General features: G+C 36.2%; 1 protein-coding gene across 1 annotated transcript in view; it reads left to right on the top strand.

Annotated features, from left to right (window-relative positions):
* Positions 1–18857, top strand: part of TBX20 (T-box 20) — a 44358-nt gene that overhangs the window by 10536 nt on the left and 14965 nt on the right. The window contains exons 5-6 of the mRNA XM_011950172.1: positions 2626–2784; positions 12246–12322. Of these exons, the coding sequence (XP_011805562.1) occupies positions 2626–2784; positions 12246–12322 (236 nt within the window). The remainder of the gene's footprint in view (positions 1–2625; positions 2785–12245; positions 12323–18857) is intronic.

Here is an 18857-nt window from a genome sequence, read left to right on the forward strand (position 1 = left end):
TTACAGGTTAAAATTTATGAAGTATGGAGTGATTTTTTTGTAGGTCAATGATCATTCTTAATGTCGTTTATATTAAAATTTCTTGAACTTTAATGGAAATTTTTGCAGGGAAAAATGAAATTCTTTTATGATTCTAGAATTTTCTATATATGAAGCTTTTAGAGGAATTATTTGAATCTTTCCAAAAATACTTGAGAGTCATTTTGAGATCAGTTGTCCATAATTGAAATGCTTTTCTTTTAGCATCAGCTTCATTGGGTAGTAATAGCTCTAAAGTAGATCTCAGAAGCTCTAGGGTCTAGCCTGGATATACCAAGATTATACCTTAAAAAACTGGTTAGTCTTAGATGGTTGCTTATATGCATTTTAGCTTTAAAACTTTTATACTGGTCAGGCACGGTGGCTCACACCTGTAATCCCAGCACTTTGAGAGGTTGAACTGGAAAGATTGCTTGAACTGAGGAGTTTGAAACCAGCCAGAGCAACGTAGAGAGATCCCATATCTATGAAAACAAAACAAAACAAAAAATTAGCTGGATGTGGTGGCATGCACTTCTAGTCGCAGCTACTTGGGTGGCTGAGGTGGGAGGATCACTTGGGCCTGGGAGGTCGAGGCTACAGAGAGTTGTGATTGTGCCACTGCAATTCATCCTAGGTGACAGAGCAAGACCCTGTCTCAAAAAAGAATTATATTTAATATAACCCTTTATCACCAGAATTAGTGTATTCTGAAAACTTAATACAAGGAAAGATTTTTAGATCCTGTGTTGTTAAGCTAACTTCTTTGAATAGGTTCTGAAGAAGCCTGTCTTACAGATGCAGTTTTAGTTTCAGAAAAGAAAACTTTTTTATTCTCAAGAATTATTTCATGAGTGAAGCAGAGTCCACATTTCTATTAGTGTCCCTTAGTCCTCAAGTCACAGGAGGGCTTGAGCAGAGAGTCAGGGAGCCCTGAGGTCTCAGAGGCTCAGTCTGGTGTCTGAGTCTGTCCAGTAATCTTCCCCAAAGGAAATTAACCTTCAGGTGGTAGAAGTGGGGAAAGAAGAAGCTTGTTTAAAGCTTAGGGCATGTTCCATTTTGGTATGTGTATGTATGGGTGAGTGGGTGTGATTTGAAAATTCTTCCTATCTTCTCAGTAGAATATATGATGAATGTTAATTTTTTTTTCTTATATTAGTGATAGGAGGAAAATGTTTGGTTTTGTTGCTTCAACTTTATTCAAGCATTTGGCTGAGGATCGATCACTTGAAATCCTTGGAATAAATGCATTATACAAAGAGATCATATTATCATTCAAAAACATTATTTTGATTCATTTGAAGATCTCCTTTGTTTCAGTTATTCCTGTTCCAGTTTGAGATCATAAAAAGGCAGCATGTTCAAAATTCAATTGCAGTTGAAACCCTGTAACTTTAGGTTGGCTTACATCTCAGCACAGAGAGCGAGCGATTATATATCAGTTATCCCACAGTGACTAGTATTCAACTCTGCTAAAGTCAATCGGCAGAAACACTCATGCCCCACACCCAGGTTAGCCAAGAAAGCCGGGGAGCCATCAGTTGCATAACTAGCAGCAGCAACCAGCAGAGTGCCATTGGTCCTGCCAGGCTGTTTATCATATGTCACGGAGAATTGCACTCTCTGCTAGCTCCTTGGAGAGGAGGGCATACAATGTGAGCCCTCTCATCCCCAGAAAGACATACCCCCAACTTTTGCAGACTTAGATAGCTGTCTGGATGGCAGGAGGGAAGATGTGAGAAACCTTTTCTATCTGAAATTGAATTTTATTGCCCTGATTCATAATGGCTAGCTTTTATATTTTATTTAAAAGCTATATGAAAAATACTATCTATTGGCTGCCTTGTTAACGAGGGTGTCTTTACGATTTCTGAGTACTTGGCAACTTTTACTGGCTACAGAATGGAAGATGGCTATCATGATTCAAGTTTGGTTTAATAACTGGAAGTTAGAAATCAAGGAAGCTGTCATAAATACTCCTTCTATTACTAATAATAATACAGTTCACATTTACTGAGCACTTCCTGTTTCCTGTGTGCCAGCCCTATGAGGTTAGTACTGTTTTTGCATATGAGAAAACTAGGAATTGGAGAGATGAGATCACTTGGCTCAGGATTAAAGGACTAGAAACTGACAGATTCAAAATTTTAACCCAAGTCTGTCTAACACCACACTGCTTTTCTAAACTCTTTTGTTTTTTTCTCCATAAATAATAGTCTGGCCTCTTAGAATATATGATTTCTTATTCTAGAAAATTTAGATTTGCGTCCTTTGGTCTAACTTGACTAGCAAACCAAAAGTATTTAAAAGACTATTTTTAAAAATAGGTGAAACTATCTTTCAGATAACCCCTCCCCCTACCATTTTAGAAAGGACACTTGAAACAACCTGTGTGGTTTGCAGTTGTTTTGGTAAAATGTGATTCACAACAATGACTCTGCAGGATCTTGTGAAAATGATTTGCCTTAAGGCTGGAAAGAGTAGATCCGTATCTTAAAATTGACTTTGAAATTGTAGACCATTTCGTTCTTTCTTGCCTCACTGTAATTTCACCTGTTTAGCAGTATAAGTATGTAAAATTCAGTACTTGCCATCTTTTTGTTGTAGATAATTTTGAACTCAATGCATAAGTACCAGCCAAGGGTGCACATCATTAAGAAGAAAGACCACACAGCCTCACTGCTCAACCTGAAGTCTGAAGAATTTAGAACTTTCATCTTTCCAGAAACAGTTTTTACGGCAGTCACTGCCTACCAGAATCAACTGGTGAGTGTACAGTTCACAATTTAGTTCCTGCATAAGAGAAGGATTTAGGAAGTTCTTACATTTCCTTGGAGAGAAGAGATATCCCAGTACTCAAAATGGATGTTCACTTTGCAGAGAGCTATTGAGTTTCAGTGCTAGGACCTCTAAGAGTGTGTTGAATGACTGTGTATTACACGGTATTTTCTAGAATCTCTATATTATGGGTGAGGTTTTTAAATGCCCACTTCCCCACCCATACTCATCCCACTCTGTCTTCTCACATTTTCTTCTCCAGAAAGTTACTTGCCTCTTTTTCCTCCTTCTGGTAACATGTATAACCATGTTCTTGTTGCTTCATAATGTTTAAAGGCTCAGTTTCTCTGCTGAATTAAACACACCTATTCTATCCAACTGTCCAAACTGCTGATACTTGTGATATTTTGTGAAGTTTATTCAGCTATAGTTTAGGGTGAGATAATTCTGGCAAAATGACTTTAAATGTCTTTTTAGATAGTAAACTGTAGTAGTATGTAACATCAAGATATCTGATTTATATTATTGAGTTATATGCAGGGTGAGTATCCCTAATACAAAAACCCAAAATCTGAATGCTCCAAAATCTGAAACTTTTTGAGCATTGACATGGCACTCAAAGGAAATGCTCATTGGAGCATTTCAGATTTTAGATTTGTAGATTAAGGATGCTTAACCTGTAAGTATAATGCAAAATTCCCAAATCTGAGAAAATCTGAGATCCAAAATACTTTTGGTCCCAAGCATTTCAGATAAGGGATACTCAACCTATATTTTTTACTATCTGTTGTACATCACATTTAAGATTAATGCATTTCTGGCCAGGTGCGGTGGCTCACGCCTGTAATCCCAGCACTTTGGGAGGCCAGGGTGGGTGGATCACCTGAGGTCAGGAGTTCAAGACCAACTTGGCCAACATGGTGAAACCCTGTCTCTACTAAAAATACAAAAATTACCTGGGCGTGGTAGCAGGTGCCTGTAGTCCCAGCTACTCGGGAGGCTGAGGCAGGAGAATTGCTTGAACCTGGGAACCTGGGAGGTGGAGGTTGCAGTGAGCTGCACTCCAGCCTGGGCGACAAAGTGAGACTCCACCTCAAAAAAATAAATAAAATTTAAAAAAGTAAACTTAATGCATTTCTTCATCCACAGGGCTTATTCCAACTTAGTAAATATTTATCAAGGCCATACTAAGGGCCACGTACTGATAGATACTCCCCATACATTTTCTTCTTTTGTGCCTAGTGTAAGCTTTAGGGGCTGTGGCAGTACTAACACTCCATAGGTGAGGAAGCTGAAGCTAAGAGAGGGTGAGTAACTTCTCTCTGTCAGAAAGGACCAGCAATAGAATTCCTTTTCATACGCTTGAGTATAAAAGGAAGTCACATGCTCAGTTTACTTGACACATTCAGTTGTTCATGACCTCTCTGTGTCTTTGTGTCTTGTGTTTGTTTCATTGGTCATAGGTAGCCAAGACTGTTGCTCTCCTCTTGTCTTGATGTTGTTAGGTTTTGGGTTCTGAGTGAGTAGCTGTTAGATACTGCCTGGCAGTGGCTCAGAGTCCAGAGGAGGATGGTCACCTGGAAGTGAGGTGGTGTGGAGACTCTCGGGAAAGGCAAGATGAAGCTGACATCACAGCCAGCCTCACACAAATGAGATAGTAGAAGCCTGGAAAAGGGATGTGGGCAGGCGGCCAGAGTGGATGCATGTAAGGCTTACTCTCCTAGGATTTCTGTACAACTTTGAGTAGATTTCATTTCACCAGTGGCTGCTATTTTCCTTACCTATATATTAGGGCCAAGAAGTGACCAGACCATTTTAGGGGATTGCTGTGAAGATCAAACATAGTGATGTGTGTAGGCTTGTTCCAAACAAGCCCTTGGAAGCTGTAAGTTGCTCTGTAAATAAGGCATGTGGTTATGATTGGGCTATCTCAGAAATGTCTAAAGAGAATTTGTCACCATTTGGATTTTAAAATTTTAGTGGTGTATTAGTTAATGAGATAAATTAAGGCATAATTATTATCACGCTGGTCATCTTATAGTAAAGACAAGTATTGTAACCTTTAAATTATCTCCAACATGATAACACAGGAGTGGAAACATTCACAGAATGCCCAAGCTAAAAGTTAGGGGTTAGATGGAAGCCTTCAAAGGCCTAAAGCACTAATGCTATTTCTCTGAGAATCTGGAACACTGAAACCAGCAATCCTGTTTTTAATTTATTTGAGGGCACATGGAATGCAAATATCTTAGGCTCTAAAAAGATTCCTAAAACATTCCATTCATTTTACACTAATTGATTTTATAGCTTTTATAATATATACCAAGCTAATATATTATAACAATTTAAATTTACGCTAACTTAAGAAACCTTATTGATGTTTGGGAATGACATAGACACTTGTCATGTGGAAACCTCATTCCTTTTATCATAATTCTTTTTAAAGAGGGCCAAAGGAAGAAGAGGTAAATTGTTTTCTTCTTTATTTTTTTAGTGAAAATTATAGAGACAAAGAAAAATTAAAATTTCTAGTAAACTTTAAAGTATAATGCCTGAGATTTGGTTTAATAGGTGAGACAGCAAGCCTGCCTAAGTGTTGGTGGGACCTCTCATATCATAGGAGGGTCTTAATTACATAATACAAATAACAATAACTACCATTTGGGTATTTACTATGTGCAAGACACTACTTGAATTCATAATCATACTTGATCTTCTCAACGATATTGTGAGATAGGAACAATCGTAATTTTATTCAGCATCATACAGTTGGGGTAATTGAGGCACGAGTTAAAATTTAAGTCATCTGAAGTGACCTTGCTCCTCCCATTGCAGATTTGTATTCAGGTGGTTAAGATTCAAGAGGGAGTGCCCTTAACCTCTAAGCTGTGAGTGCAGAAGCAGAACTTCACCCCCTCTCAGCTCTTGGCCCTGATAGACTCTGAGACATCAATTTTAGAGGGCATCAACTCTTTATGCTCTTTTTTTTTTTTTTTTAAACAAATGTGCTGCTCACACCACACATCAGCAAGTGTAACACGATGATGATCATCTTAAACAGGAGGTCAGAACATCTGCTGGTACTCACTGCATCCAACTGGAGCCACATCTTTAATGACATTTTCTCATTTAATTCTTGTTTTTCCACTCAATTTTTTATTTAGAACAAGTTTCAGATATACAAAAAACTAAACAAATAGTAAAATGAACCTCACATGCCTTCCACCCAGATTCAGCAATGCCAAATTTGCTTTTCCCCCAAATTTTCTCTTTCCTCGCTCTTCCTCTCTCTATATGCATATGTACTTCCCCTCTTCCTTCCCATTTTCTTCCCTCCCCTTTTAAAACTAAGTTGCATGCCTCATGACACTTCTAAACACTCTGTAAGCCTATTCTGACAATTAGGACATTATTTTTGTAATACCAACATCTTTATCACAGTTAAGAACATTTATAAGAATTTGTTCTTTTTATCACCTAATACTCAGTTTATATTAAAATTTTCAGGATAGACCAACTGTCCCCAAACCCCCTCTGAACTAGGATCCAGCTAAAATTCATGGTTTGGATTTATTTCTTTTAATTTAGAAAACTCTTTCCACATTTTTTTCTAAACACCTCATTCAATTCTGACACTGATGCCTTGAAGAAGGCCCCACGAGTCCCATTTTGTAGAATTAGAAATTGAGGTCAGAGTGGTTAAGACATTCACCCAAGGTCACAAATCTGGTAAGCGACAGAACCAGTATGAGGTTTTGATCTTCTGGGTTTTAATTCCTTCTTTTGGGTGACATCATGATAGATTGCAAGGCCAAGGAAGTGGTGACCACTGACAGTGTCATCGAAAACTGACTTTGAAAATATGGGTAATGGAAATAGGTGAAGATACTAATACACACATTTCAACACAAGTTGCTCCTTTTGCAAAGGTTTATTTCTAATTAATATCATAAATGACATCAAAATCCAGCCATGAGTGCCCAGCTATTCTTTCTTGCATTAAGTATAAATATGATTAGTATGTCATTTCATTGCTGAGTAACCACAATGAAAGTGACTAAATTCAGAATTAATTTTCTCATAGATATTACTATCTCTGAGTTTATTTTTCTATATCCACCTTTAAAACCATAGCCCCTTGCACAAAGCCATAGGCCTTTAAAATAAAAATCCAGTTAATAGTCAACAATTTGATTTGGTGTCCTAACAGGCCAGTTTTGCAAATGGTTTATAAACCTCGTAAGACCAGTCAAAATTCATCTTGTCGGTGCTCAGTAAACATATGTTTAGTGAATAAATGGACTTGTGGGTTAGCATTTCCGTTAGTCCTGTGTCATTTTCTAGAGTTATCCTTGACTCTTTCTAGACCTTCTACCATCTACTTTGACTTCACTGCTCTGCCAAGTTTGTGTAGTAATTTTCCTATAACATACAATAATTATCCTGCAGCATATAATAGCCTATAATATATAATAACTATATAGGAAATAGAGTAAATATATACTAGGTATAGTATTAGAATTTTTTCACATAAAAAGAACAGAGAGGGAGGAGAAAAGAGAGGAAGATTTAAAAATTCACATTTAGGACCACTTTCATATATCTTAAGCTTTGGATATGACTGCTATTTTTATGTCTATTGAAATCCAAGTCAGAGTTTCCAAAACAATTTGTGAAAAAATTCCTCATTTATTGTGCCTTGTAGTTTCACTTATAAGTAATGAAAATAGGACGTTTTATTTGCTGTTTCTTTCTCTGGTTTTTGCAAGGGAATGATTGCATTTCTTTACATTATTGGATAAAAGCTAAATACATTACACTTTCAACAAACTATTTTATAATTTAAGATTGAAAGGTCATGCATTGTTTTTGAGCAGGCAGAACATTGCTGTAGAGTTGAAGTGTAGGTCAAGTTTCATTTTTAAATGCCTTTGGTCAGATATTTTCCTGATAATTGGAGAAATGGTCTCTGAAGGCCAATTTTACCTTGTGGCTGGGAACCCTAGCTGGATTCAGAGTCCAGTGATACTGTACAGGATAAACACTGCAAAAGGTCCCCTTCTCTTTTGCACAGCAGGTAGTGTCACCATTTGCCCTCCACACATTTATTTAAAAATAATAGAGATGCCAAAAGAGTGAACATTCTGGTTAGGAATTGCATTATGTTCTTCTGTATTATTTCAATACATGAAAAAGCAGGGTTGTGTTTTGGACTGAATTAGTAATTTGGATATATGTAGACCCACACTAAACAGCAGCATTTCTTAAGCACATACTACTAACCATGCTTGTTAGTGTTTTTTCTTGATGAAGTGAGAAACTTTGCTGCTTTTAAGAATTTTTGAGTTATAAAGAAGCCATACCTCTGGTTTCTGTACATACAATGTTTGGTAGCTGATTTATTTTTGATACTTCTTTTAGGATTACGTTTGATACAGGTGATTTGTTCAACAGCATTACAAGCTGCAGGCATCCTCTCTTTGGACATGAATGAAATGGTGTCCAACTGAAATCACTGTCTGTAACTCAGTTTCTTTTTCTCATCAGTTCTCAAGTGTTTTTTTTTTTCATTTATCCCAAATTTCATAAAGAGATGTAAAACTACACCTTAAAAAATGAATTTCTTTATAGCTACTGGCCTTTATTTAAATATTGTGGCATAAACTCTATATCTGACCTTTTAAAATGTATGATTACCTAGAATGTTAAAATTTTGCTATTTAAAAATTATTTTATCTTTAAATTTAAAAAATGAAATACTTTTCCTGTGAATTCATGGTTTCACTTAGTTCATAATTGGTGAAAAGGTGAGATCATATTTCTGACTGTGCTTGTTCTTGAGGTAAAACTCAACAAATATTTGTGGGGTTCTTATTGTGGACACCCTAGTAGATTCAGAGTCTAGTGACAGTGGGCTACAAGGAACATGTTGGGCTCACAAAGAAGTTTAATCCACAATCTCTGTGCTGCTAATTATTAGTACCGCATAAAAGCTGTTCAGAAATGTGTAGCATCAACCCAGAGCTCCCATACGATTTTAGTGATAATAAATCCGTTCAGGTTTTTTCTGCTCTCACATGCAAAAGCAATTTTCTCTAGAATTAGATTAAGTAGAAATAGAGAAAGTAATTGTTTTGAATTCTTTTTCTAATTAGTGCACTAAAATTAAATCATTGCTGTAGTTAATTGATAAATCTGGGTGTATAAGAGCACCTTGTACTATTCTTGCAACTTTCCTGAAGTTTGAAATTATATCAAAATGTAAAGAAATTTCCACTGATACTCCTAGGAATTATGAAAGTTGGATTAAAATGATATTCGAAGTAGATAATTCTCATAATGAGAGAAAATTCGAAGAAATCTGAAAACTCATGTTGAATTTAAGTTACTCCTTTGCTCAGAGTATGGCAGTATTATTAGATATGGTGACACATCAGTTGAGCAACACGTGTTTTGAGAGTATGTATTTTCTGTGGTATTAGAGCACTGAAGAATTTAAGATAACTTCTCAATCATATTCTGAACCAATAGTCTTTATCTTTTGAAAAAAGAACAAGAAATGTGATTTTCAGAATTCTTTTCAGAGATAAAATATGTCAAAAGTCCATCTTTAATCATTAGAACAGATAGGTAATACCTTCTACCCTTTTCGTTTGTAAAGACTCAGAAAAAGCTTGATATATTCATATCTTAGAGAGATGGCTGTAAACAGTTCTTTCAAAATGATTTTTTCATCAGATACATTATCTGTTTTTGTCTGTAGAAAATTTTATCCATTGGCAAGCCTATTTACTTTCAATTTTATAAATGTGCTATTTAAAGGCAGGCTTACCTTTATTGCTCCACCTCACAGTTTCAGTTTGAAAATTTCCTGTGGGTTTGATTCACCCTTAATGTCTCTAACTGTGTGTTGGAGGTGGTGCCACCTTCTTTAACATCATTTAGAGGCAGTTCCAGCTCTGATTAGCTGTGCGTGCCATCCCGACATCTGGCGCAGTGCATGTGCGTGGTGATTAATCCTCATTATTTGCTGAATTATTGTGAAAGCATATTAATGAACTATAAAGTACTTCAGGAGTAGAATGTATTTTAAATATAGTTGTTCATTACAAAGAGGCATAGCTCATGTCTTGGAGGATTTTAAAATCTTGTTGATATTTGTAATTGTAGACTATATTGATTGCCTGGGCTTTAGAAGATGTTTGTAATTTATTTCAAACAAAAAAATACTTTCTCCTTCCTCCCAAAACTGACCTTCAAAAACAAGTCCTAGTCGGAATGAGTGGATGAAACAAGACTTCCTTACCAATGCCATAGCATAGCTATTTTCTTTAGCTGCTCAACAGTGAATGTTCATGGGCTAAAAATGAGCATTTCTGAGGCAAATGTGTTTTTTTTTGTTTTGTTCTGCTTTGTTTTGGAGGCAGAATCTGGCTCTGTCGCCCAGGCTGGAGTGCAGTGGTAGGGTCTCGGCTCACTGCAAGCTCCCTCCCGGGTTCACACCATTCTCCCACCTCAGCCTCCCAAGTAGCTGGGACTACAGGCACCCGCCACCATGCCCAGCTAATGTTTTTGTATTTTTCGTAGAGACGGGGTTTCGCTGTGTTAGCCAGGCTGGTCTCGATCTCCTGACCTTGTGATCTGCCCGCCTCGGCCTCCCAAAGTGCTGGGATTATAGGCGTGAACAAATGTTTTTTAAAATTAGTATTATCAAAGAGTTAATCTTATAATTTGCCAGTGTTATTGATAGAGGAGTCTTTCTGGCTGGGTTAGTATGGGGGGTTTCATTTTAAGCGAGGCATAAATAGTTTCTTTGCAGCTTGTGCCTTGGTTTAGATCACTTTCAGAAACCATAAAAAAGAAAAAAACCACATTTCTTTTGAAATGAAAAAAGAAATTCCTCACGTGTTAACAGTTTAAAGTGTTCTATAGATGTACTCCGACTGGGGAGAAAGTTGCTTTTTGGCAAGAGTATTTCTTTTTTTCTTTTTTTTTTTTTTTTTCTTTTGAGAGAGAGTCTTGCTCTTGCTCTTGTTGCCCAGACTGGAGTGCAGTGGCGTGATCTCGGCTCGCTGCAGCCTCTGCCTCCTAGGTTCAGGTGATTCTCCTGCCTCAGCCTCCTGAGTAGGTGGGATTACAGGCACATGCCACCATGCCTGGCTAATTTTTTATTTTTAGTAGAGGCGGGGTTTCACCATGTTGATCAGGCTGGTTTTGAACTCCTGACTTTGTGGTCTGCCTGCCTGGGCCTCCCAAAGTGCTGGGATTACAGGCGTGAGCCATGGTGCCCGGCCTGGCAAGAGGTATTTCAAACTATCTGTTTTGATTGTGTACTCCTTACTTTGAAAGAAGAAGACATGCCTGTAACTTGTTTCCCCCATGTTAAGAATCTTTAGCATGCATTTCTCTCTAAAGGTGACCATGGGTTCTAATTTTGATACTGAGAAGCTATGACTCCTTAAAGGTTTTCTTGGTTCTAATTCAGTTACTGACCAGCTGAATCTTGGCCCTTGTGCTTTTTGAGTCTGTGTGTGATTATCTGTCGGATAAGACTATGGGCTAGATGGTCTCTCAGCTTCCGTTCAGCTCTAACAATTCCAGGATTTTCCATGTTGAGTATCTTTTAATCAGTGTTTCCTGTATTTTTTTGTTGCAACTTAATGTATTCTCCTTCAGAGGCATGGTGCATATAATTTCATGGATCTTTCTACACTAATAGTAGTACTATGGAAATTCTGAACACCATAGCATGGACATTTAATATTTCAGTCTGTGATTATTATTAGAATGTATTTTTCCATAAAAACATAGAATTTATAAATAACATTTCATAGAAGGATAACAAAAGATGGACTAATTTGATTCTGATTTAGTCAAATGGAAAGGGAAATAGGAGAAAATTTCTATTCAGAAGGCTTTATGTCATGTATATCAATATCATATTGAACATGAGGCTATTATTGGCCATTTTACCTTTTATCTATTATGGTATGTGTATGTACTCACAGTACTAAAAAAGATGTCACCAAGTCAAATGAGACTGCATTCTTACTTTCATTCCTATCAGTGCTGGAATTCTGCATAATTATCCCATTTAGGTGGCTCTCCCATTCCTCAGTTCAGCCCTAGCCTTTGACATATTATATAATATATTAAATACTACACACCCCAGTTCACATCTACTTTTGCCTCAAAGGCTCCCATCCCTAATTGTATCTATCTGTCGACCTCCAGCCTGTCCTTAATACTCCTCTCTGAGGCCTTCCCCTCCCATCCCACCTGGGTGGGATTTGTCCCTCTCGTGAACATGTGTAGCACTTTCCACCCTTCTCACGACACTGAGAAACATTAAGATATTCTTGGCGTGCTATGGAGAATGAACATACTATTTCTGATTTTACTTCCTTGACCTCAGAAATGATACTGTTTTGTACCCATTCTTTCTCCAGATAACGAAGCTGAAAATAGATAGCAATCCTTTTGCCAAAGGATTCCGGGATTCCTCCAGGCTCACTGACATTGAGAGGTAATGAGAATTTTCTGTTTACTTTCTTGTTCAGATAAGATCAAGAGAAGAGGGAGTTTGTAACAACACACTCCTTTCGACACCAGAGAATCATAACCTTACTATGTATAGTCTTCTATTCTCTGTGCCCCATTCCTGGTACACATGCAACTGCTTAAGTCTGACAGCTACCGTGACTGGATCTATTATATGCTTAATTTCTGAGTAAAATAGTTTCTTTGGTCAGGACATTTATTCTACTATAAAAAATAGGGCTTTGTTGTTATTAAAGACTTAGTCCTCTTGATATTCTGAAGCTTCATGTCTCAATGAGTGGCAGTCTGTAGAGAAACAGAACTGTGATAGCCTTTTACCTTCCCAAGTAGATATATTTGCTAACACAAAGAGTGTAAGGGTAGTTTGGAATTTTAAAACAATGAGATGTAATTTAGTTCAAGGTCACATAATTTTACCAATATAGTAGACTGCTTATATTTAATAGGAGAGACATCGGGCAGGCCTCAGGACCTCTAAGAAGACAAGTAAAATCATGTGCCTGTAACTTACCCTACTTTTTACTCAATTAAAATGGTTCATGCAGTTTGAGACCACTGAGGTGATGAGTAATGACTATATGGAGATACATGTTTTGCCCAGTATGAACATCAAAAATTGTTTTTCAAAGAGAAGATTTTTAAACCTGACTGATTATTTGTACTTCTTAAACGAACTAATTCTTTTATGTGGCCCAGTGTCTTGGTTGACCAGGGAAGTTCCCTAAACACCAGAACCACTGATTTACTTTATCTCTACATCTTTGTGTAATTTCCCTACTAACTGCTGCACATTTCTGCTGCACTCTTTGTCACCCACATAGCCACATCTCCTGACCTCAGCACTTCTGTCTAACCTATCTTGGCAACTCAAATTAAGAGATAATTACGTATTTTAACAACCCCTGTCTCAGCCTTCCTAAGCCTTCCCAAGTGGCAGAATGTGAGGTGGAGGTTTGATTTAGGGGAACAGACTTAGAGGCTCAGTGGGAAAACAGAGGAGCTAGCAGGAGAGGCTGAATGTTGGGCAGGAACTATGGGATTTGAGCAGAAAAGAAAGATTAAATAGTTGGAGAGCTTGACAAGTTGGTTGGAAGTGTCGAGATCAGGAAAAGAAACTTGAGCCTGTGATTGAAAATCCGTTGCAAAGTGCAGAGAGAAGGCAAGTGGTAACTCTCAAATTAGGTGGGATACAAGTCACTGAGAATGTGGTACCAGCAGTGAGGGGGCAACAAAGGAGTCCACTTGCAAAAGGCAACTTCATTTAGGCATGACTTTATTTCCTGTTTCTGAGAGCCAGAAGCCCTGCTGCAGTGGGTTTATGCAGTTGGGATTGTTATAAGTGAACTTTTTCTCAGTTTTATTCAGGTATTAAGTAAGAATGGAGACAGTGATGCAGTGGGGTGATAGTGATCGGTTTTTATAGTGTGTGTCATAGTTTCTGTCTCAGACCATGGGGGTACACACGATATATTGGGAGAAAAAAAAAGTTAGGACTTAGAGTCTCACCTCTGCCTTCTCCTGGGTGAGTGATCCTGAAGAAGTCACCAGACTTCTGAGTCTGTTCCCTCATCTAGAAAATGGAAAAAATAACCCTGCTCACCTCAGAGGTTTATTCTGAGAATCAAATAAGCTGGCATTTATGACAGCATTTTATAAATCTAAAAATGTAAAATAATTACAAGTTCTTCATCCTGTTATATGAGCATTTCATCTAATAACTTTTATCCCACGTAACTCTATGTTTCATAGTCTTAATAAACTACTCCTAGAGTAAAAATAGCCTTGTAGTTGCACATGGGTTTACAAGATAGGAGGTACTCAGTCTGACTGCTCTTTAGAACGGCAGATTTGATAATGCATGCGGCCACATTTTCCACTTATTGAATAAGCATCCTGATGTGGGAGCACTCACATGTACACGAAGCTAAGTAGCTTTCAATGGTCTGAGGGCAAAGACAGCACTCTTTACATGACTAGCTGAAAGTTTCCAAGATGACCTAAGTAGTGTGAAATTGGCCGAGGTTTTGGATTTCATTTCCAGATATTTAAGTCTGAATTTTTCATAAACAGCCTTTGGGGATGGGACAAATCAGATCAATTGATCTTTAGAGACCTAAAGAAATTAAATTAGTCTGGAGTCAGTTACTGCACTAAACCATCTAGTAATTGAATTGCTCCTTGTAACTGATTGAAAACAGCCCTATCCTTAACAATATAGGGAGCTTTTCTTTATAAGAGATCTGAGAGAAAAACACATCTTTTTATGACATGATGACAGATATTGCACTTTTCTAACCTAATTGAATATGATGTTATAAATATGTGACCTTAATGATTTCAAGTTTCCTGTTTCAGATTTACAACTTAATGTGTGGGACACCCAAACAAAAATGCCGTTAGGATTGGATCTGTTGGCTTATACCTCAAAATTCACAGTTTTAATCCTTCTACAGCTACACAAGCTTTTGGGATACTCTTAAAGGTGTTTTAGTTTTCTTGCTCTAATTTTATTAGGTTCCATTGAGGTACTTGAATGTCTCACTTTGTGTGTAGCCTTACTCTTCAGGGACATCGTCTTCCTCATTTCTAAAAGAAAACCCACCTCACTGGCAAAAATAAAAAGTATTTTCATTACTGCTTTGTAATATACCTGCCATGGTCAACCAGGAAGCAAACCAAAAGCCCAAAGGGATATCTTTATATAATCTAATGTCTGGTTTCTCAGATTGGAGAAACAATTATTGGCTGGTTTCATATACTAACAAGCTTTAGAGAGTCATTCGTTGGCATTTTGTGTTTCTTTTTTGGCGGGAGGTGCGGTTAACTTTGTCCAGTACACTTCTGAGAAAGGAAAAATAACTGGGAGGAGTTATCTATGTTGTATTCAAAATTAAGTTTCTTTCATTAATTTTTTTCTTTTTACTAAAAGAGTTTGTGTGCATTGCCAAAAAATCAGAAAATATGGACAAGTAAGAAAAAGAGCATAAAAAAGCAGTGCAACTCCATTTCCTTAGAGATGACCGCTGGCAAAACCCATTATATATTCTTTCAGATACTTTCTTATGCACATGTGAACATTTACTTCCTTTAAAGTTTATCTTGCCAACTATATTATTTTTAATTTTCCCCCTTAATATAAACAGATATATGTCTGCAGTACACTTTTTATTGGCTTTCTAATTTTCCATTATATGCTCTAATTTATTTGACTAATCCTATGCATTAGTTATTTAGGTTTCTGATTTTTTGCTGTTACAAATAGTGCCAGGAGGAAAATACATATCTTTATACATCTTCTTAATTATTACCATAAGATAAATATCCAAAAATTAAAATGCTGAGTCAAAGGATTTTTTTTTACCATAGTATTATTTTTAATTGTTTAAAAATTTGGAAAAAGAACCCAAATATTCAATAATAGAAGAATGGTTTAATAAACTTCATAGCCATGCAATAGAGGTTTTAGAAGTTGTGGTAAAATATATATAACGTAAAATTGACCATTTTAACCATTTTAAAGTGTACAATTCAGTGACATTAAGTACATTCATGATGTCGCGTAACCATCACTGCTATCCGTTTCCAGAATGTTTTCATCATCCCAAATAGAAACTCTGTACCCATTAAAATAACTTCCAATTTACTGTCCCTTTGAGGCCCTGATAATCTGTATCCTACTTTCTGCATCTATGAATTTATCTAGTCTGGGTACCTCATATAAGTGGAAAGATGTATAGTCATGAGTCACTTAACAGGAGGGCTGCTTTCTGAGAAATGCATTGTTTAGAGATTTTGTCATTGTGAAAACGTCATAGAGTGTATTTACACAAACCCAGATGGTGCAGCCTACTACACACGTAGGCTATTTGGTATGGTCTATTGATCCTAGACTACAAACCGTACCGTGTTGCATGTTACTGTACTGAATACTGCAGGCGGCTGTAATGCAAGGGTAGGTATTTATGAACCTAAACATTAAAAAGGCATAGTAAAAATACAGTGTAAAACATGAAAAGTGGTACACCTGTATAGGGCACTCACCATGAATGGAGCTTAAGGTCTGGAATTTGCTCTGGGTGAGTGCTCAGTGAATATGAAGGCCCAGGACATTGCTGTACACTACTGTAGACTTTATAAACACTGTACACTTAGGCTATACCAAATTTATAAAGAATATTTTTCTTTAAGAATAAATTAACCATAGCTTATTGTAACTGTTTTACTTTCTAAACTTTTTAACTTTTTTTTTAACTTTTTGACTCTCCTTTAAGAGGTTAGCTTAAAACATACACATTGCACAACTGTACAAAAACATTTTTCTTTATATCCTTATTCTGTAAGTTATTTCAATTTTTTTTTTTTTTTTTTACTTTTTAAACATTTTTATTAAAACCTAAGACATAATCAGACACATCAGGTCTACCGTGGGTCAGGATTATCAATATCACTGTCTTACACCTCCACATCTTCTGTCACTGAACGTCTTCAGGGGCAATAACACACATCTTCTGTAATGATAATGCCTTCTTCTGGAATACCTGCCAGAGGATCTGCCTGAGACTGTTTCACAGTTAACTTTTTTTTTTTTTGATAAGCAGAAGGAGTACACCATGAAATAATTATAAAAATTATAGCATAGTACATACACAAACCAGTAACATCATTGTTATCACTATCAAGTATAATGTACTTTATACAAACATGTGAGTAACGTGTTATGCTGCTGCATTATGATGGCTGTGATGTCACTAGGTGATAGACATTTTTCAGCTCCATTCTGATGTTAGGGGACTGCTGTCATATATGTGGAATGTTGTGAGCTGAAACATTGTTATGTGGCACATGACTGTATGTGTTTTTAAGGCATTTTATGCATACTGCCAAGTTTCCTTCAGGAAAGGTTGTTCACAGCAGTTACCCATTCCTTTACGCCTTTGTCAGACATGATCATCGTCTTTTCATCTTTGCCAGTTTCATAGGTGAACATTTGTATTTTCTCCTGGGAATTGGCCTGTTTATGTCCTTAGGTCTTTTTTTTTTTTTTTTGATTGTTTACCTTGTTCTCTAAATGAGCTATAAAAGCTACTTATGTATCAAGGGTATTAGTATTTTATTGTTCATGTATGTTGGAATCATTTTACCAGGTTGAAAATTAGCTTTTTATTTATGCTTTTGGTACATAGATGGTTTTATCACCAATCTGTTGGAGAGCAACCAATCTGTTGCTCTCGTTCTTTGATTTCTATCCTAGAAAACTTTTCTCACTCCAAAATAATAAAAACATTTACTATAGATTTTTTAATCACCTTACCGCTTTTTAGTTCTTCATTTAAACCTTTGACTTATGTAGTATTTATTTTGGTGAACATTATAAAATAGACATATAACTTTATGTTTTTTACAAGTGGCCTGAATACTATTAATATGTATTTGCTAATGTATTCATTTTCCACTTATTTTTCATTCTCCCTTTGTCATATGCTGTACCAAATTCTTATGCATATTAGTTCTTACAGTCTCTTTGTTGAGCTGCCAGTATCATATTGTTGTAATTTTTATAAATTGTAAATAGTTGATATTTAAATATCTGATATGGCAAATTCCAATCTTTGCTTACTTGTCATTTAAAAAGTTTCTTGATAGTCTTTGATCTTTGTGCTTCCAGTCTTTGAAATCTTTTTGTCAGGTTTTCTACATAAATGTTATGGGAATTTAGCTTAGACTTGTGTTAAATTTATATAATAACCTGGGAGGGAAAATTGGTATCTTAACAGTGATATCAGTATTCAAAGACACATATTCCTATTCTCATCTATGAATATGTAATATGTTTGTCCTCTTTCTGAAATCTCCTGTGCTATGTAGCAGTTTGCCATTTTTGAGTTTGTAAGTTCTGCACAGATGTTCTTAGGCACACATCTAGGCCTATGATACCTGCTCTGTCTGATACAATAGCTGCTGGCCACAGGTGGCTAGTGAGGATGTGAAATACACTGTTAAGTGTGGCAAACACACAAACAGGTTAGCTAACTACCAAAAGTCACTAAAATTTGAAGACTCAATATGAAAAAAATCATTTAAAAATATCAATTAGATATATTGTAATAATAATTTGGGTTATCGTGTTACATAAAATATATTTTTAATATTTTTTTTAATGTGGCAACTGGGCTTATCTAAAGTTACATATGTGACTCACATTACATTTTTATTGGAAAACACTAGAGAGATTTTTTGGAGGTGTTTACTTTTGTAAATAGAATTTTAAATTAGAAATCTGCCTAATTTAGTCTGCAAAAAGCTGTTGATTCCTATGTGTCTTTGGCATTCTGCCATTTTACTGAACTTAAAAAATCAGTTTTAATAAATTTTCATTTTAGTCACTTGTGTTTTCTAGTTAAATTGCTATATCATTTGCAAAAATTATGATTTTCTCTCTTCATTTCTAATAGTTATACTGTAAAAAATATCTTTTTCTTGTTTTATTACACTGATTAAAA

Source organism: Colobus angolensis, unplaced genomic scaffold (genome assembly GCF_000951035.1).
Source record: "Colobus angolensis palliatus isolate OR3802 unplaced genomic scaffold, Cang.pa_1.0 Scaffold302, whole genome shotgun sequence".
Classification (NCBI taxonomy): Eukaryota; Metazoa; Chordata; class Mammalia; order Primates; family Cercopithecidae; genus Colobus; species Colobus angolensis.